This window comes from Lampris incognitus, chromosome 15, assembly GCF_029633865.1.
Source record: "Lampris incognitus isolate fLamInc1 chromosome 15, fLamInc1.hap2, whole genome shotgun sequence".
NCBI classification, from domain to species: Eukaryota; Metazoa; Chordata; class Actinopteri; order Lampriformes; family Lampridae; genus Lampris; species Lampris incognitus.
In genome coordinates this window covers 35,117,390-35,137,678 of record NC_079225.1, presented here as the reverse complement: position 1 = coordinate 35,137,678, position 20,289 = coordinate 35,117,390, and the positions used below count along the sequence as shown (strand labels likewise).

General features: G+C 44.8%; 1 protein-coding gene across 1 annotated transcript in view; it reads left to right on the top strand.

Annotated features, from left to right (window-relative positions):
- LOC130125520 (clavesin-2-like) overlaps nucleotides 1-13,838 on the top strand; it is a 46,304-nt gene extending 32,466 nt beyond the window's left edge. The window contains 4 exon segments of the mRNA XM_056295105.1: nucleotides 3,942-4,037; nucleotides 4,039-4,053; nucleotides 6,557-6,789; nucleotides 13,745-13,838. Coding sequence (XP_056151080.1) covers nucleotides 3,942-4,037; nucleotides 4,039-4,053; nucleotides 6,557-6,789; nucleotides 13,745-13,838 — 438 coding nt within the window.
- The last annotated feature ends 6,451 nt before the right edge of the window (nucleotides 13,839-20,289 follow it).

The following is a 20,289-nucleotide window of genomic DNA, read 5'->3' as shown; positions in this document are numbered from 1 at the left end:
GGTAAGCCTCGTCTTGAGGGGTGGGGAGGTGGTGTTGCTGCTGTTTACAGGAAGGACATTTATACAACCACCATTTCCATCCTTGCCACTCATTCTTTTGAACACCTTCAAACTCTCTGCCCCTTGGTCAATGCCGTTATCTACCCCCCCACCACCACAACCCTTCCTTTCTCTCGACTTCTCTGATTTTCTGATCCAGCTATCTCCCATCTCACCTTCCATTCTCTGCTGCGGTGATTTTAATATCCATATTGATGACACTGACTGTAAATCTGCCATAGAATTCCTGGAACTGCTACAATGCTTCAGCTTCACACAACATGTCAACTTCCCCACTCACAGCCGTGGCCACATCCTGGATTTGGTCTGCTCCACTGGTCTCACAATACATCAACTCTCCAGCCTCAACCTCAATCACTCTGACCACTTGGCAATCACCATTGACATTGACATCCCTATCCCAAAAGTCAAATTGCATAGTATCCTTCAGAAATCTCAAGTCTATTTTCCCGTCTGCTCTTTCTGCCTCTCTTGCTAGTAAAATGTCTGCCTCCCCTCCCCCACTGATCTTGTCAATTATTATAATGACACCCCCTCCTGTCTTGATCAGCTGGCCCCATTAAAACCAAAACGGTCTCATTCACACACTCAGCTCCCTGGGAATACTCCTGAACGCCATCAAATAAAATCTTGTAAGCCCCAGTTTGAAAGACTCTGCAAGAAAACTGGTTTAACAGTGCATCTCCAAGCCTACACAGATGATCTTCAACAATACAAAGATGCTGCATCACAGCCCGGTTCACCTACTACTCACACCTCATACACTATGCTCCAACCAACCCCAAGGCTCTCTTTTCCACAATAAACAAACTTCTCAAACCCAGTGACAATACCTCCAATTCCTTTACAGTTAACAAGTGCAAATCTTTCCTTTCATTTTTCCAAACCTGACCACTCCCCCACCCTCTCCACCCCACCCCCCACCCCCCAATGGAGCTTTACAACCTTATGGTAGAATGAGAAGCTCTTGTTAAGGACTGTACTCCCAGCTATCTCCTCGCTTATTACAGAAATCATTAACTCCTCCTTCAGCTCTGGTTCAGTCCCCCATACACTTAAATTGGCTGCTGTCAACCCCATCCTCAAAAAAAAAACAAAAAAAAAAAGCCTGGACTCAACCCTGATATCATGAGCAATTTCTAGCCCACATCCAATTTCCACTTTCTGTCAAAAGTAATGGAATGTGTTGCTGCCTCCCAACTCAAAACTCACCTCATCTCCAATGACCTGTTCAAACCATTTCAATCTGGTTTCAAATCAAATCACCAGTACTGCCTTTTTCCACCCAAAAAACCTAGCTCGTCTCTGCTCATCACTCTCCTTCTCTGCTGTTGAAAATTCAGTCCATGCCTTCATCACATCCAGAATTGACTACTGCAACAACATTCTCTACGGCTTATCATTTGAAGTCATAAACAAACTTCCGTACATCCAGAACTCTGCTGCTCGCCTGCTCACCCACTGCTGCTCACTCCCTGTCCTCCAGAACCTCCAATGGCTTCCCTGTCCAATTCAAAGTGTGCTATATGTTTTTGGTGTGTTGCAATTTATGTTCATTTTCACAAGTGTCCTGAGTACCTTGAAAAGCACTCTATAATAAAATGTATAATTATGATAATAATAATTATTATTATTTAGTTGTCGCAGTCTCCATTTAACTCCTTATATTGTTGAGTGAGGAGGGAGCTCCTTCTCACCTTCATCTGGAGGGTCTCTTGAATATGGATTAGTTTGAATTGTGTTAGCCTTGCTAGGAGACGTTTACGGTTACAGACATCATTATTAGCCACAGCCAATTAGCTAATTAGGACACACTGTTAATCCATAGTTTTCATTTGACGTCACATTCATATTGGAACGCCCACATGGCGGGCAAAACACTTCCCAAATGGCAGCATTATTGACCCATCCAGAACGAAAGTCCATATAACTGTCCGTTACTTTCGTAAGCTTTCATCCTGGCGGCAGCGTAAGGAGAGAGTTCTCCACAAGATATATGTAAACATCGCCAAATTGGAGCTCTGGCAGGGACTTGGTGTTTTAGAGACTGAAATGCTGCGGCGCGGTGCTGTATATGGATCGCAAGTGCCCAAAAACTTGTAATTTGTTAATATACCTTTGTTTTTCTTCTTTCGTAAGGTGATCCAAATAGTTGTTGCTTGGGACAGCTGGAAAATTGGCAGGTCTGTGGTGCTGCTCTACGAGTTTCCACTGTTGGCCGCCATGCTGGAACTTTGCTTTGCCCGCCACTGTCACATCACTGAAACCTATGGCTGTATTACACAGACCCTTGGCATATATTAAGTGTGCAGTTTGTGGAGCCCCCACCTACCTGGAATTGATGTATGTAAAGAATGCAGCCAATAAGGAAGCAATGTACCGGACAGTAAAGAAATACAATTCAGATCTTAGAAACCACAAGAAGATCCATTTCTTTTTCTTTCTATCTTACAAACGATCTGAACGTTGTTCTGCCGTCTGGCATGGTTAAAACATCCCCCCCTCCCCCAACCACCTCCTCAAAACCAAAAAATGTTTTAGCTTCTAAATCGTCAATCAGAAAAAAATAACTTTCATTAAGATACACAGTGGAGCAGTTTTATTAGTTTGACATGCATTTTATGATTTTATTGTAGCAAGTTAAACTGAATTTCAACCAATGTCCCAAGTGCCAAAAACAACTGCAAGTGTCAAAAGTTTAAGCTTGCTAACTCAGCCTCGCAGAGGAATCTTCCTCAACTACGCTAAAAAGGTTTCAGCAGCAGCAGAATGCGTTGACTTACCTGACCCGATCCAATTGCTAAAAGGTTTAGGGCTGACTTCCTCGTTTCTCCATCCTCTCGCTTTCTCTCCATCTCGCTCGCTCTCTTCTTCTCTCTCTCTCTCCTCCCTCCCTCCCCCATCCCCCCCCTCTCTCAATTATTTCAAATTCAAATGGCTTTATTGTCATGACGTAACTCAATGCATATTGTCCAATGTAAGCGTTTAAGCACTGAAAAGCTAAACATTAATTGGAAAACTTATTACAGCAAATAAATATATGACATTGAAAAAAACATAGTGCAAACAAAACAAATAAATGTCATCAAATATAACAGTAACAGTGGTGTGTCAGGTGCTACTGTCACATCACTTTAAGACAGGCTGCTAGATGCTAACTTACAGCTCTTTAGGTCTCTCTCTCTCTCTCTCTCTACTCTCTCTCTCTCTCTCTCTGTCTCTGTCTCTCTGTCTCTTCTCTTCTCCCTCTCAGACCACACTCATAACAGCTTTTATATAAATGTCTGCCCTCAGCCAGCTCTGTTATGTCAGTACATATTCACACCATACTGCTGGAGCAGAGCCAGAATCTCCCCTCTCTCTCTCTCTCTCTCTCTCTCTCACTCTCTCTCTCTCTCTCTCTCTCTCTCTCTCTCTCTCGCTTCTCTCTCTCTCATCTCTCTCTCTCTCTCTCTCTCTCTCTCTCTCTCGCACCTCACACGCACAATTAGACACAAGCATTAGCTATTATAATTACAACCACCATTCTTTGAAATAGCAAGTCAGGTCCAGACCATAAACTACATTAAGATGAAATATGTTGTTTCTGACAGAAAGCAAATGAAATTTGTTTGGGTGCAAGAGGTTAACCATGTTGTTCACCATATTGCTGGTAACCACCTATTGTTACCATACTGAATCGCGTCCATCGTGTGGAAATGAGCTATGCTTGGGTTCCCTTCTTATTTGAAATGCATGATACAAGAAGCTTAGCTCTGTGCAGCCATGCCCTTCAGGCAGATGCTGTGCGTCAAATAAAGCCCGCCGCAGGTTGCACTTTACTGTGTTGTGTTACAGCCGACATTGACTGTATGCTCTTTCTGTCTGGTGCGTTGGAACAGGACAGTTTTCCAGCCAGGTTTGGAGGGATCCACTTTGTGAACCAGCCCTGGTACATCCACGCTCTCTACACCGTCATACGGCCCTTCCTCAAAGAGCAAGACCAGGAAACGGGTAAGGCCACAGCCCATTTCAGACTCGGCGTAGGAGACGTTAAGGCATGTGAGACATTTAGTCACTTTCGGTCTGATGTTTAGTTGGCAGCTATTATGAGAATAAAGGGAAAGCTTTTGAACAACATTTAGTTTACCTGAGTGAAAAGAATGTGCCGCCAGACTTTTGCCCTCTGACCGGTGTGATAATGGAAAATTATACGATGGTGACTAGTCATAACAGTTTAATTTCATCTGTCACGTCATTTGTTGCTTTTTCCCAGCTCATAAAACACAAAAAATAATTTGATAATTAAACTTATTAATTAAAACCCTGAGTTGTTTTTTTCCCCACTTTTGATGAAATGTTAAACAAATTTTTTTGCATTGGAGGGTTATTTATCACTTAAATAAAAATGTCCGGGGTGAGCGTAGCGGTCTATTACGTTGCCTACCAACATTGGGGATCGCTGGTTCGAATCCTTGTGTTACCTCCGGCTTGGTCAGGCGTCCCTACAGACACAATTGGCTATGTCTGCGGTTGGGAAGCCGGATGTGGGTATGTGTCCTGGTCACTGCACTAGTGCCTCCTCTGGTCGGTCAGGGCACCTGTTTGGGGGGGGGGGGACTGGGGGGGAATAGCGTGATCCTCCCACACGCTACACCCCCCCTGGTGAAAGTCCTCACTGTCAGGTGAAAAAGAACGTATCGGGGGGAGGCATGTGGTAGTCTGCAGCCCTCCCCGGATCGGCAGAGGGGGTGGGAGCAGTGACCGGGACGGCTTGGAAGAGTGGGGTAACTGGCCGGATACAAAAACATGGCATACATTCATATTGTAAAATGTGCTTGCATTTAATGAAGGATCAAATTTTGCACAAAAAAAGGAAAGCTTTAAATACGAAAAACTTTATCGACTACTCCAACATTACCCAGGCCTGCCGTGTCTGTAACACATACATGGGAGTAACAACAAATAAACACAATTCTCTAAATATCTAAAACTTCATCTTATTCTTATCCTTTTTTATTTATACTATATCTAACCTTAGTGCGGCATGACGGCGCAGTGGTTAGCATGGTCCGCCTCACAGCAAGAAGGTCCTGGGCTGGAGTCGCGGGGTAGTCCAGCCTTGGGGGTCATCCCAGGTTGCCCTCTCGTGTGGAGTTTGCATGTTCTCCCGTGTCCGTGTGGGTTTCCTCCAGGTGCTCCGGTTTCCCCTCCCACAGTCCAAAGACCTAGGTCAGGTGAATCGACCATTGCTTAAATTGTCCTTAGGTATGAATGTGTGTGTGTGTGTGAGTGTGTGTGTGTGTGTGTGTGTGTGTGTGTGGTGTGTGTGTGTGGTGTGTGTGTGTGTGTGTGTGTGTGTGTGTGTGTGTGTGGGCCCTGTGTGATGACCTGGCAGCCTGTCCCAGGTGTCTCCCCGCCTGCCACCCTTTGACTGCTGGGATAGGCTCCAGCATCCCTGCGACCCTGAGCTCAGGCTAAGCGGTTCAGATAATGGATGGATGGATGGCTCTAGCTTAGTCCAGCAGATGTACTCTTTTAATTTCCATTTAAATGTCATGTATTCCAGATGGTTTATTTCATCTGACAATATGTGCATAACAATAAACACTGAACTGAATTGAATCCATTATGTAGAACTTGTCTGATTTTTCGTCTTCGTGCATGTTCAGTAATTCAGGGTAAGGAAGTCGCAGAAAGTTGGATCAGTTCATCTGGACACAGCGTTTATTGAGAGAAACGTTTCATCGCTCATCTAAGTGAACCTCCAGTCTCGACTGACTGCAGGCATTCCCCACCCTTGTAAACAATACAGTGGCATATTTGACCGTTTAACTAGAGTTACAGTGGCTATGTGTACTATTCACAGAGGATTGGGAATAGTTGCAGTCACAACACTGTAAGATGGTGACAAATGTAGCATCTACAGGCCAGTGGGCACTTTTTCAAGGCTGAGGACGTGCACATCCTCGATAGGGAGGAACGATGGTGTGAACGGGGAGTCAAACTAGGCCGTCTATGTGAAGGAGGGAAGACCATCCCTGAATCAAAGAAGGTTGAATCAGTTCATCTGTATACGTTTATTGACAGATACGTTTCATCACTCAACCAAGTGACATCTTCAGACCGAAGATGTCACTTGGTTGAGTGATTTTCTTACCTGGATTATTGAGCATGCATCAAGACGACCATCCCTGAACAAGGGAGGGCTAAGAGTACATCTGTCGCCATCTTACAATGCTGTGATTGCAAACATTCCCCAATCCTCTGTGAACAGTACACATGGCCATTGTAACACTAGTTAATGCTCATGGTAATTTGCATATAAAAACTGATCGTTGGTTTCGGTCATTATGCCATGGCATTATTTATAAGGGTGGGGGTACCTGCAGTCAGTTGAGACTGAAGAGGTCACTTAGATGAGTGATGAAGCGTTTCTCCCAATAAACGTTGTGTCCAGATGAACCGATTCAACTTTGTGTGTTGTCTGATTTTCCTTTCTTTACTATGTGTGTAGATTTTCATGCACGGTAACAACTTGAACAGCCTCCATCAGCTGATCCACCCTGAGATCCTTCCCTCAGAGCTGGGGGGCATGATGCCCCCGTATGACATGGGCACCTGGGCACGCACGCTGCTGGACCACGCCTACGATGAAGAGACGGACTACTGTCCAGAGTCCTACACGCTGTCGGTTCAAGACCTAGAGAGAGACCTGGAGAAAGACCTGTCCCCTAAAACGATGAAGAGGTGGGTGCATGCTTCACAAAAACAGAAAAGGAATAAGACAAGTAGTCATCCTCACATGGCCTTTGACTTGGGTGGCGATACATCTCCGCCAATGTTTTATCAAACTGTAAGAATGTTCTTTGTCGCCGTTTGATAATTATTACAGCGTATCTATTTTAGGCCAACAGGCAGTTATATGGAGAGTTCATGGGATTCCCCAGATGATGTACTGATCATCTTCCCGATGGAATCTGCTCAAACCGGCTGCCCGGGTAGTGTAGCGGTCTATTCCGTTGCCTAACTTCACGGGGATCGCTGGATTGAATCCCCGTGTTACCTCCGGCTTGGTCGGGCGTCCCTAAAGACACAATTGGCCGTGTCTGTGGGTGGGAAGCCGGATGTGGGTATGTGTCCTGGTCACTGCACTAGCGCCTCCTCTGGTCGGTCGGGGCACCTGTTCAAGGGGGAGGGGGAACTGGGGGGAATAGTGTGATCCTCCCACGCACTACGCCCCCCTGGTGAAACTCCTCACTGTCAGGTGAAAAGAAGAGGCTGGTGACTCCACATGTATCGGAGGATGCATGTGGTAGTCTGCAGCCCTCCCCGGATCAGCAGAGAGGGTGAAGCAGCAACCGGGACGGCTTGGAAGAGTGGGGTAATTGGCCAAGTACAATTGGGGAGAAAGGGGGGGGCTTGTGAATGTGTGTTGTATGTGTGTGTGTTGACACACACACATACATAGGTGTTGAAAATAGCACATGAAATTGCAGAATGGAAAATATTTAGTGTCTTTGACCAGTATCTCTTTAAGGGTAATTGTGACTACATAGTTTACGAAGCCTGCACGGTTCATAAAAAAGGGTTCCTCACTGTGATATCTCAGGTCTGTCTCACATCTGAGACTCTGGATGTGCACCATCAAGAAAAAAACAACAACACAAACATTCTTTATCCATTCTCCTGAGTTCTGCCCTGTTTTCAGTAGAAATCTGTGGGACACGTCTTTGTCCTATAAAGCCTAATTGGATGTGAGGAAGATGCGAGTGCGTCGAAGGGCGGTTTTTCTGTTTGTGTGTTTATATGTGCGTTCTTGTCTGTGTTTGTGTGTTTGTGCGTGTGTGTGGTTTGTGTATGTGGAGAGGAAAAGAGACGGATGGCAAGGGAGGGCACAACTATAAAACCTAAAACAGACCCCAGGGCGTTTTTATGTGTGTGTGTAAAGACGGGTTGCAGAGAAAATGAAGCCAACGCCGACAAGATGACATTGTCAGAAAGGTTCCACAGCCTCAGGGATGTACATACATCTCTCCACTGTCCTTTTATTGAGAGGGGGGGGGGGCTAAAGAGAGAGAGAGAGAGAGAGAGAGAGAGAGAGAGAGAGAGAGAGAGAGAGAGAGAGAGAGAGAGAGAGAGAGAGAGAGAGAGAGAGAGAGAGAGAGAGAGAGAGAGAGAGAGAGAGAGAGAGAGAGAGCGAGCGAGCGAGAGACAGGACTAAAAGGGGAGAGAGAGAGAGAGAGAGAGAGAGCGAGCGAGAGACAGGACTAAAAGGGGAGAGAGAGAGAGAGAGAGAGAGAGAGAGAGAGAGAGAGAGAGAGAGAGAGAGAGAGGGAGGAATAAAAGAGGAGAGCGGGACAGCGGATGTGTGTCTGTATTGTGTCACTGTTTTTGCGTGCATAAAATAAAGACTAGAAATATGCATCCTCGCCGAGTTTCCGTCGGATGCAGCAGATTTCCATTGGTGAAATTCCCTGGGATGGACATTTCTGCTTACCTTGGCGGTGGGTAGGGCGGGTCAACGAGTCTTCGCCATAACAGTTTTGAGGTGCTGGGTAATTTTGTCTTTGACAAAGAACGATACGGGAGTCATTTATGCCGGCCGCAGCTGTGCTGTTTACCCTGTATGGCAGCAGTTTTGCTTCACCCGCTCACCCCGTCAGTCTGACAACATGCTCCCAGGACATCTGCTGGACTGAGGCGTACGCATATAAAACGGTCCTGCAGACCTTCTGGGCGGGTATTTCCAGCCTTGTCCTGTGATGTTGTCGCATTACATCCAAAACAGTTGGCTTTTAGTTTTCTTGGCATTTTCATGCTACATGAGAAGAGCAAATATCGCAGAGTGTTTGTTCAATGGTGTTATCATTATGTCGTTTTTTTCAACAGAAACATAATAACTGGTTAATGATAATGCAAATAGCATGCTCTCAAAGTATTGTTATTATTATTATTATTCAGATCAACAGAAGCACAAAAACACACACAAAGGATAGCGTGGCGGTCTATTCCATTGCCTACCAAAACGGGGATCGCCGGCTCAAATCCCCGTGTTACCTCCGGCTTGGTCGGGCGTCCCTGCTCGCTGCATTAGTCCCTCCTCTGGTCGGTCGGGGCGCCTGTTTGGGGAGACGGGGAATGGGGGGAATAGCGTGACCCTCCCACGTGCTACGTCCCCCTGGCGAAACTCCTCACTGTCAGGTGAAAAGAAGCGGCTGGTGACCCCACATGTATCAGAGGAGGCATGTGGTAGTCTGCAGCCCTCCCTGGATCGACAGAGGGGGTGGAGCAGCGACCGGGGCGGCTCGGAAGAGTGGGGTAATTGGCCAGATACAATCGCGGAGAAAAAGGGGGGGGAGTGGCATTCAGATCAACACACACACACACACACACACACACACACACACACACACACACACACACACACACACACACACACACACACACACACAGAGTTTTATGACTCTGTGTGAAACAACAGTAATTTTGTGTTCAGACAGAGGCCTGCTGAATTTCACTAACAACAGTAATCATGCACGATGATGGATTATTGTTGCTGTGACCGGCTGAACCGGCGTGTTCTCTGTCATACTGGCCTGGCTCACTCGATGCTTGCTTTTATTCAGGCCAGTAAATAACCTCATTTGGGCTTTCCGGTTGGATGTCAGTTAATTCAGAGTGCAGACAATTTTCCAGAAGAAACAGACTCACAAAGCAGCAACTTTCACTTCTAAACTATACATTTTAGCCTAGTGTTGTTTTTTTTTTTATAATCCTATAACTGCCTGTGCCAAAAGTAGCATGCAATCCCTTTGGCCTTTCTGCAGTTTAAAAATTAGGACACAGTTCGCATAGATGAAAACATTGAAAAGGGGATATTGGTCATTACATTGGCAGCAAGGTGGCTCAGTGGTTCGCCTCACAGCAAGAAGGTCTTGGGTTCGAACCCTGGGGTAGTCCAACCTTGAGGGGTCCTCCCAGGTCGTCCTCTGTCTGGAGTTTGCATGTGCTCCCCGTGTCTGCGGTGAGTTTTCTCCGGGTGCTCCGGTTTCCTCCCACAGTCTAAAGACATGTAGTTCAGGTGAATCGGCCGTACTAAATTGTCCCTAGGTGTGAATGTGTCGGCCCTGTGATGGCCTGGCGGCCTATCTAGGGCGTCTCCCTGCCCTGCCGCCCAATGACTGCTGGGATAGGCTCCAGCATCCTGCGACCCTAATTAGGATAAGCAGCTTGGATAATGTAGGGGTGTATGGGTCATTACATTTGACACCCTACAAACCTGAAAGTCAGAATGCAAATAAGAGATTCTCATTGACTGTGTGGAACGGACTCACTTCTCATTGGCCATCTGATCCCCGCCAGAGGACTGCGATCCCCGCCGTGCAACCATTTTCCCCTCGGAGAGCATCTCCAATCTCTTCCGTTTTACCCAGATAGAGTCCATCCTTCCTGCCATCGGAGGCACCGGCACTCTGCTAAGTAGCTTTGACATTGTGTAGAGTATCATATCCTCCTATAGGCCACGAGATAATATGATTTACCCTGTCGGCAAACCATCTGACAGCCACGGGATGTCAAGTGACTCAGCTGCTCCACGAGGTTTCTTCAACACACCACCACACTGTAGTCCATTTGTCAACCGCAGCTCGCGACAGTGGGAAAAAAAAAACTGGACAGTGGTCTTATTTCCACTGCAGGGCCCGAGAAGGACCAACTAGGCGAGACTCATCATCGATGTCTCTGAACCTACCCCCAAAACAAAACCGACGAAATCGTTTTTGACTCCAGCTGCCAGACGAGATCGTTTTACAGCCAAGGTCGAGTTTAAAATGATAACCATCACCAGAGACTTTAAAGCTGCCCCGGGCTGTGATATGTACCATTAGGCTCTTCCTCTGCCCTCTTTTCTACTTTGCCATTTAAATGACTGCTAAATTCTTTTAGCAGGTTTTTTTTTTGTTACAAGCAGTCGGTCTGAGACGACCGTTATCTTCGCCGCTTTTATCCGTTAACCACGTATTACGATGGGAGAAATATCACATGACATTACATTTAATGAATGGATGCTCATGATCTGCTGTGTCTTTTCTGCAGCACTCTTTTACCTTCTGTACACTTGACTTCCATTTGTGTATGACATCAGTAATACATACTGCTGTCATAGCATATATACATATACTGCTGTCATAGCTGCATTACATGACTTACACTGCAAAATTTCACCAGTGCATTCTGGGCTTTTTCCCCCCCTGATTTTCTATTTTCCCAATACTGAATCATTTTACAGCTCAGATACTGAGACTATGATGCATATATTAAACTTACATACTAATATTTTATAAATCTGTGGACGCGCACACACACACACACACACACACCATGTCACCCTGTACTTGTGGGGACCCCTCATTGACTACATTCATTCCCTAGCCTTTAACCCTAATCTTAACCATCATAACTACATGCCTAACCCTAACCCTAACTCTAACCCAATCCTAATTTTAACCTTCACCTTAAACCCAAATCCTTACCCTAAAATACACAATTTTCCTCACGGGGACCCATAAAATGTCCCCACAAGGTAGGTGGTGTCAGGTTTTTGTATCCTAATGGGGACATTTGGTACCCATTAGGATAGAAAAACCTGGTATATATACACGCACACACACACACACACGCACACACACACACACACACACACACACACACACACACACACAAACACACACTGTTTTTGGATTTCTTTTCCAACAGGATTTCCATTATCAAATGACCTTTTGCTCGGTGCCTCTTGAGACGGATGGACAGCTCTGTATTAGATTTAATGTGGTTAAACAGGTTCATTTGAGAGTCGGATATAGTCCAATCAAAAAGAGGGAGCGAGTGCTGGTATTGTGTGTGTGACCTTTGGCGTCTTGAGCCTCTATCAAACCAAGGGATATTCTGGATTATCTAATCTTCTTTGTCCTTCCATGTGACCGCCGTACTCTCTCATGAAACACGAGCCTCCCCCATCTTCCACCGTCTGTGGATGGGACATTGAATGTAATAATCAGTCATCTCGGTTTTACTGATACCAGGTGTGAGTGCACACACCGAGTTTTGCGAGTCACAACACCGAGCTGGGCAGCATCAGCAGTAATGTGGACGTTGTACCGGACCGTTGTGGAGAAGAGGGAGCTGAGCCGGGAGGCAAAGCTCTCAATTTACCAGTCAGTCCTCGTTCCAGCCCTCACCTGTGGTCCTGAGCTTTGGTCAGTGACTGAAAGGGTGAGATTGTGGCTACAAGCAGCTGAAATGAGTGTCCTCCGTAGGGTGTCTGGGCTCAGCCTTAGAGATGGGGTGAGGAGCTCGAACATCCGGAGGGAGCCCGGAGTAGAGCCGCTGCTCCTTCATGTCAAAAGGAGCCAGTTGAGGTGGTTCAGGCATCTGATTAGGATGCCTCCTGGGTGCCTTCCTTTGGAGGTTTTCCGGGCACATCCAACTGGGAGGAGACCCCAGGATAGACCCAGAACTCGCTGGAGGGACTACATGTCCAATCTGGCCTGGGAACACCTTGGGATCCCCCAGGAGGAGCTGGAGGGCGTTGATGGGGAGAGGGATGTCTGGAGTGCCCTACTTAGCTTGTTGCCACCGCGACCCGACCCTGGGGAAGCGGCTGATGATGAGAGATGAGAGATGAGAACACCGAGCTAACATTTGAACATGTCACTGCGACTTCTGTTTCTGAGGGAGAACATTATTTAGTCCATTCAAACTAGTGGATTCCCTCGGTAGATACTTGCTGTATTGAAATCCAATCTTTTCCTCTTTAAAGCCACTATGAGGGGTTTGGGGTATTTGTTGACTGTGGACATAGTCACAAAGGACTGCAAATCATATGTGGTAGCTCTTACATCAGTCTTAAGGAGGCGAGGGAGAAACGTAGTTGTGTTTTTCAAAAACATCATTGCTGTGCAGCAATGATAATGTATCTCGAATATGTTTATGTATCCCGTCTGTGGGCCGTAAATCATTTCATCAGATTTCACCGGGAATACGACCCCGGAGATGAGCATTTGAAACCACTATATGGCTTTATCTAGTAATCTTCTTGCTGATGGTCTCAGTTGATCACACCGCTCACATGGATGCATCGAAATTAAATTGAGACTGATGAAAAATCAGTGAAAACCTCCTCGTAGCAGTGATAAACTACCTCCTGCTATAGCGACTCAGTCTGGGTCCAGTTGTATTTGCATACAATTTGTTGTGTTTGTCTTCCCCTACTTGGCTTGCCATATGGCAGAGATTATTACATCAGTTCAGTTTAATGGGAAAACAGAAAGCAAGTTACTGTAAATTGCTGAAGCGATGTTTTTGACAGTGAACTCAGTTCAGCTTTGCCTAAATCGTGTTTTTTTGTTGTTATTATTCTTTTGTTATTTATCCCACGCGATCTAACCTGACTTAATGCAGTAAATTGCGCTCATTTGTTACCCAAAGTATAAATGCCTCAGAGAAAAGCATTTGCAAACACTGTTTGTCACATGGCAGAGAGAATTTTGATCCTACAGCTCACAAAATATACCTAGGTATGCACACACACACACACACACACACACACACACACACACACACACACACACACACACACACACACACACACACACACACACACACACACAGAGTGATAATTTTTTCTTCTTTATCTTCTCCTCAGGTCTCAGTCGGTTGTGGAGCCAGGGGTGCTGAAACGACCAGAAAAAGTCAAGAGCGAGGAAGACAACATGCAACCGCTGCTCTCCCTGGACTAAACACATACACACACGCAGATATACACACATACACACACACACACACACACACATTAAAAGCGTACTGTCAATTGCAATTCAAAACACATGCACTGCACACACTAGTGACATGCAAACACAAACAAAAAGCACGCCCCCGGAAACCGCGTCCTCTGAAAAAGTGAGGTTGGACACTGCAACTCTTTGCCCTTGAACTTGACAGGGAAGGAAGCAAACTAAATGAAAGCTAAGGCAAACGGGGACGGACAACGTCCTCCGAGCTCTTCAGACAGATGGCCGTCGTGAGAGGGACGTTTCCAAAGACAAGACTACTGAAGCTACTGATGTTGTGCCGTATGGTATTTATTTCTCCATTTATTTATTTATTTATTTGTTTGTTTGTTTGTTTGTTTGTCAAGTGCCAATTCCAACACTGTAAATTCACCCTCGGAGATGATCCTCGCCCTCAAGCGTCTGATGAGGGAGCCATCAGGAGAGAGCAGTATGCCCTGGGAAAAGGAGAGCGATGGAGTGTAATCCAGTGAGTCAAGTAAATTCTTTATAATTTATGATTATGATTGTAAAGAATTTACTTGACTCACTGGATTATTTTGCTCCTTCTTTGTTGAGCACTTTCCCTACCATTGAGTGTTTCTTTTAACAAAGTTATATATATATATATATATATATATATATAAAACTTTATATATATATATATATATCCATCCATTATCCAAACTGCTTATCCTGCTGTCAGAGTTCATGGGGATGCTGGAGCCTATCCCAGCAGTCATATATATATATATATATGTGTGACTTTTGAACATCACAAGAAGAAATTTATATTTGGTAAAAAGATAATAGCGTTGTCTTCAGTTCTACGTTATATGGGTCATGGTGGGGGGGTGTTGGAAATCATACTTCAAAGGGGCTTCGGGCAGTGGTTCCTGTGCTGACATACACTTTGAGAGCTAGAGGCATTTTTTTTTTCCTGGGATAGCATTTAGAAGAAAATGCCCTATATTGGCAGGCAGCAGGGCTCAGGATTAGCAGGAGCTAAGATAACGCTCTCGCTCAAAATAGAGACACTCGTGCTGACTGGCAGGAAGGAAGGAAGGGCAGAGGTTTTGTTTTTGTTTTTTAACTTGTTTTGAACAAGCCTATCAGTCTTTCTCCAGCTAGCCCTATAAAAAGCGAACCTCTCTTTACTGTAAAGAGGTCATCTCTTTCTCATCTGTAGGCACTGAGCGAGATCTTGGTATCAGACGCGTGTTCCGGTTTCCGTTGCAGTCCGAGTAGTTCTGACCAATCACGTTCGAGTAGGCGGGGATTTCTACAGGAACACGCTTCGGTTGCATGTTGCTAACAGTCCGTGTGGGGAGCGAAAGAGGCGGAAGGCATTGGTCGCAATGTCGTCTGGACCCTAAAACACCTCCAAAAAAGTACCGATGTTTGTGTATTGTGTGGAGAAAAGTTCCTACTCGTGTCGGCCACTTGTGAAACCATCCGGTCGTAGACGTCGTCTCGCCACTCCAACTCCATTCCCGCGTCTCAGGTTGCGAATCGGACTGTAAACAATAACGGGCGCACGGAAAAGGAAGTCTTTATACAGGAAACGGAAGCGAGCAGCCAGGAGCTACGCCGCAAGCCCCGAAATATTAGCCGTTGTCGCCAGAGGGAAATATGGGTTCCGAGGTTGGTAGAGGAGACTCCATAAAGTATGCGTGAATCCTTTAGGCCATTTTCTCATTTCCAGACCCCATTTACAGTTTGTGTTATTAGTGTTTCTTAAACCTTTAGAAAAGATGAAGCTGTCATCCCGGGAGGACCTTTTTTGTAAAATTAGCTACCACAATGATGAAAATGTGTCATGGTGAGGAATTTCACATTTCTTTTTGAGACTTTGTGTAACAGACGTTGTAAAACAAAACGATATCCAGAAGTGGTTAGCTTGAATACATCTGCCGTGGGTGTGATATCTTGGCTGAAATAGAAAAAAACGTGTACCGTGTTTTCTGTGGGATCACACGTTTTCCACTTTGTTTTCTTTCTCCCGGTGATGATGTCGTTGCCCTCAGTCTATCGTCACGTTACACTCATGCACAGTGCTTTTTCTTTCATTTTGTTTTTGTCACCCCCACAACCTGTATTATATCCATTTGATCTTGCCCGGGGGCCAAACCTCATTAAAATTAACTGGCAGTCATACACTCACACACCTCGTAGTTCATATAGTCCATGCAATTCAGTTTGAGAACTGAATTTGCTGCTAGTCATGATATGTCGGTGCAAGGGTGTCTGTGCAAGGTGGGATGTCCAGGTGTTCACGTGTGATAAGTATTTCACTTGCTTTTGCGACTTCTCTTGAAATTGACGATGGTTTTCTTTGTCGGTACCGAAGTGAAGAAGCTAGTACATTTGTAATACTTGAAAACCGATTTAGATACCGTATAGTATATAAAAAGATAGAGATATTATTTTCCACTTGCAGTATCTTTTTTTATGCCGGTGAACCTAAGAAATAATGTATACTTCTATATGAAAATAAAACCAGTTGCAGGTGTTAAGAGTAGTCTAGACATTTTATTGGTGTAAGAAAACCATCACACCACTCTCTGTAATCGTTTGTTGCTTTTTCCTTCATGTTCCTACGAAAAGAATCTTGAAGCTGTTTTTGGGTAACGAGACAGGCAGACGGGTTGGGAAACAGCTTGTGAAGCCAAATGACCAACAGGAATAAGACAAATTGACAGAAAGGCAGGCACACATGCTGGCAGACAGAAACATGGGAAGGAAGACGGAGTAACAGGGGGGAAAGGGGTCAGATAGGCAAATAATGAAGGCAAGAAGATGAACATATAAACGGTCAGGTAGACAAGGAGATGGATGGATGCTACGTAGATGCTGCAAACTTGGGGAAAGGTTGTCTGAGGTGGCCGGCTTGAGCAGGGCCAGACAGGTGTACTGTCTGAATATACTAGTGAATATGCGGGAATCCGCATGTCTGACCCATTTAGATCTGCAGCTGCTATCAGAGGCTCATGTCTTTTGAGCTAAAAGCCTGGTTCCTGTATGGAAAATAGTTGAAGCAGTCGTTTCTCAGAGCTGACAAAAGCACCCACAGACAACTTAAATAGAAGTGGAGTCCCCTGTGGCTTCACCGTATCTGTCTGAGCTCCACCACGATTCAGATTCCGGGTTTAATTTCCCTGAAGGCCCCTGCACACCGTACAATCGCGGCCGTCCTGAACGTTAATTTTATGTCACGTTGTGGGATGGAGGAGAGAAAAAAAAGGTAAAATTTAGACACATCCCCCTTGTCAAGACTGTGCAAGCTGAAGTGAGAACTCTGTCACAATCTTTGTGCGTTTGTTTGGGCAATGAGGCTGCGACCTACATACGTCAGTTGACAAAAAAAAACGACGATGCCCTGTGACTCCCAAAAAAAAGACATTCGAAATATAGTCTCACAGGACAAAAACATGCATTTGCTTGCATTAGTGTCAGCAAGTTTTTGCCTCAAGAATCCTAAGAAAAAAAGAGGAAGAGGAGGATTTGGACCTGTTGGATGTTCTGTCCACAGCTGGCGTGCTGGCATGTAATTATCTACCATGCTCCTATTGGTCACTAACCAGGATTGCGTCGTAGCCGTAATTTATTTATTTTGGGATTTTTTCCCCCCTCTTTCTCCCCAATTGTACTTGGCCAATTATCCCACTCTTCCAAGCCGTCCCGGCTGTTGCTCCACCCCCTCTGCCTATCTGTGGAGAGCTGCAGACTACCACATGTCTCCTCCGATTCATGTGGAGTCACCAGCCTCTTCTTTTCACCTGACAGTGAGGAGTTTTGCCAGGGGGATATAGCGTGTGGGAGGATCATGCTATTGCCCCCAGTTCCCCCTCCCCCCTGAACAGGCGCCTCGACCGACCAGACGAGAAGCTAGTGCAGTGACCAGGACATACCCACATCCAGCTTCCCACCCACAGACACAGCCAATTGTGTCTGTAGGGATGCCCGACCAAGCCGGAGGTAACACAGGGATTCGAACCGGCGACCCCTGTGTTGGTAGGCAATGGAATAGACCACTACGCTACCCGGACGCCCGTAGTCATAATTTTAATCAGCATATCCCCACCACACCAAATTGTCTGACATTGCTCAAACTTAGTGAAAGCCTTCGACTCTGTGACTCGGCACACTGTCGGCTGTCCCTAAACCCTGTCAACCCAAGGCAGCCAACCATTGCTCGTGATGAATGATTTTGTCCATGGTTTGAAAAATTTGTCTGGGACGGCCAGAAATTGCACAGTGTGCGGAGGCCTTAAGACATCTGGTCCATGTTTGGTGTTTGGTTTTTGTTTCATACCAGTTGGTGAAAGGATACCACTGCTAGCGGTAGCTGAATGTCTCGATTCCCTTCATGTCACACTGTCCTTCTCGTACTCCTGCTTTGAAAGGTTCTTTGTACTTACCGTAAGTCTGTCGTAGAGCTGAGATTCCTTGGGGGAAATGTTGACCTGCCTCTTATGTGTTCATCAGTGACCGTGAAGATCCGGGGGGGGGGGGTCAAAGTTCAAACTGTAGGACATGTTTTAGAGTGTGTGCCTTGTTGTGGTAATTGTAATGAATGGAGGTATGGATTTCGTACTTATAACACAGACAGTAGAACACGCAAATGATGTTTGGGATTCAGTCAGTGTAATTCAGGATGATTCACATCACGTACTTATCATCCACAAAAAATGTCAGAGTCCTTCGGGGATATCATGAAGACCTATCATTAATGTGAGGAGGGGCACACAGTTGATGCTTCCAGTTTTTTACATGAAATAAAATGTATGTAATACAAAAGAATGATCGATTTAATATTAGCCAGTCAAGGGTAACTGAATCCCCTCCCAAACTGTCAGTATCTCACTAGTAAAACGTGAGGTTTATTTGTTGCATTGTTAAAGTTCATTGTAAGTACAAAAACCTAAACACATTGGTGGAAAATGAAATTTTATCACAAATATCCTTTACTGATTGCTATTTTGTGCTTTACCACACTTTTTTTTTAATTCTCAGACCTTCTTAAGACATGTATTCCTTTTGCTCAGTAGAAGGATGACAAATGGTTATTATGATGTATGAATTGTTAACAGACTTATGAAGTTCTGTTTTTTTTAATGTAAATTAATATTTTGAATGTCCTGCCTGTGTCGCTCTAATGTGTTTTCTGCTGACCCGGGTCAAAGCATCGCTAATTACAATTCAGATGCTTTTCTGCTGAGACTGAGTTTGCATGGTGTTGCAGAGACGGGTGTAGTGACCATCAGCGACTGGTGTTCCAGTGTAACAGATCCCCAGGGTTTGGTTTCCTAAAATCTGAAAAACAATTGAATGAAGAAATAATGCTTGTTTGGCTGAGTATGGTGGAAAATTGACATTATTCATGCTGGTAGGATATGTGTGTGTGTATGTTTTTCACTAATCTGGTCAATGGTTTCAATAGGTATACCGTAAAAAAAAAGTTTTTGCATAGCAGCTTTGATAACGGACTCCTGTGATGTTGGTGTCTTTACCTTCTTCTGTGCAATTTAATTTGGTGCCACCCAGCAGTCACACAACAGGCAAGCTAACATAGGTGTTTTAATTGGACGTTACTAATGGACATGAGGATAAATGCGAGAAAAGGAACTTTCTGTCTGAATAAGACGAAAAAAAATGAAACCTGCTCTTGGAAAATGCGTGCTGTCAAGAAAGTAAAACTTTTTTTGGTTTTTGTTGTTTTTTCACCATTTTAAGAGGGGTGAATTCCAAGTTATAATTTTTTGCAAGAATGTTTAGGTAGCATTTTAGTATTGACCCCTTTTTAGTCAACTACAGTCTTCATGGAGACCTCCATTCTTGTAGGAATAAACAAGGTTCTACATTTATTTCCCCTTTTTTTGACTTCAGCCTCCTATCAACCACATGCGTTCCTTTTACTAAACAAAAAGAGAAAAAAACAGGTTCAGAATATTTGTATTCAGTTTTATTGTTAGGAATCTTTACTTTGAATCTTGATATTCGACTTTGAATGACGGTTACAACGATTGAAAATATACCTGAAAAATGAATGCATATTTTTGAGTTGGTGGTTGTTTTGTTTTTTTGTTATTTTTCATGTCACTGTTCTTTGATTGTATATTTATAGTGAGAGCTGAAGGGAGACCAATCTCGGTATGTAATTGTGACCGTATTGCAGAAAGCAGAACAATAATAGAAGCAGAATTCTGTTACATGAGCGGGTGGTAAATGTTTTAATGTCCTCAAAGACAATTTGCTGAAATGTAACTTTAGCAAAGGAGCAAAAATAAATATCGCCATTCATTGATTTTCTCACTGCTCACATTTGTATCTTGTGTTTGTTTGTGTGTGTGTTGAGCCACTTTTCCAGAGAGGAATCCTCCATCCATTAAAGAGGCTGTGTAAATTTTACGTGAATGCC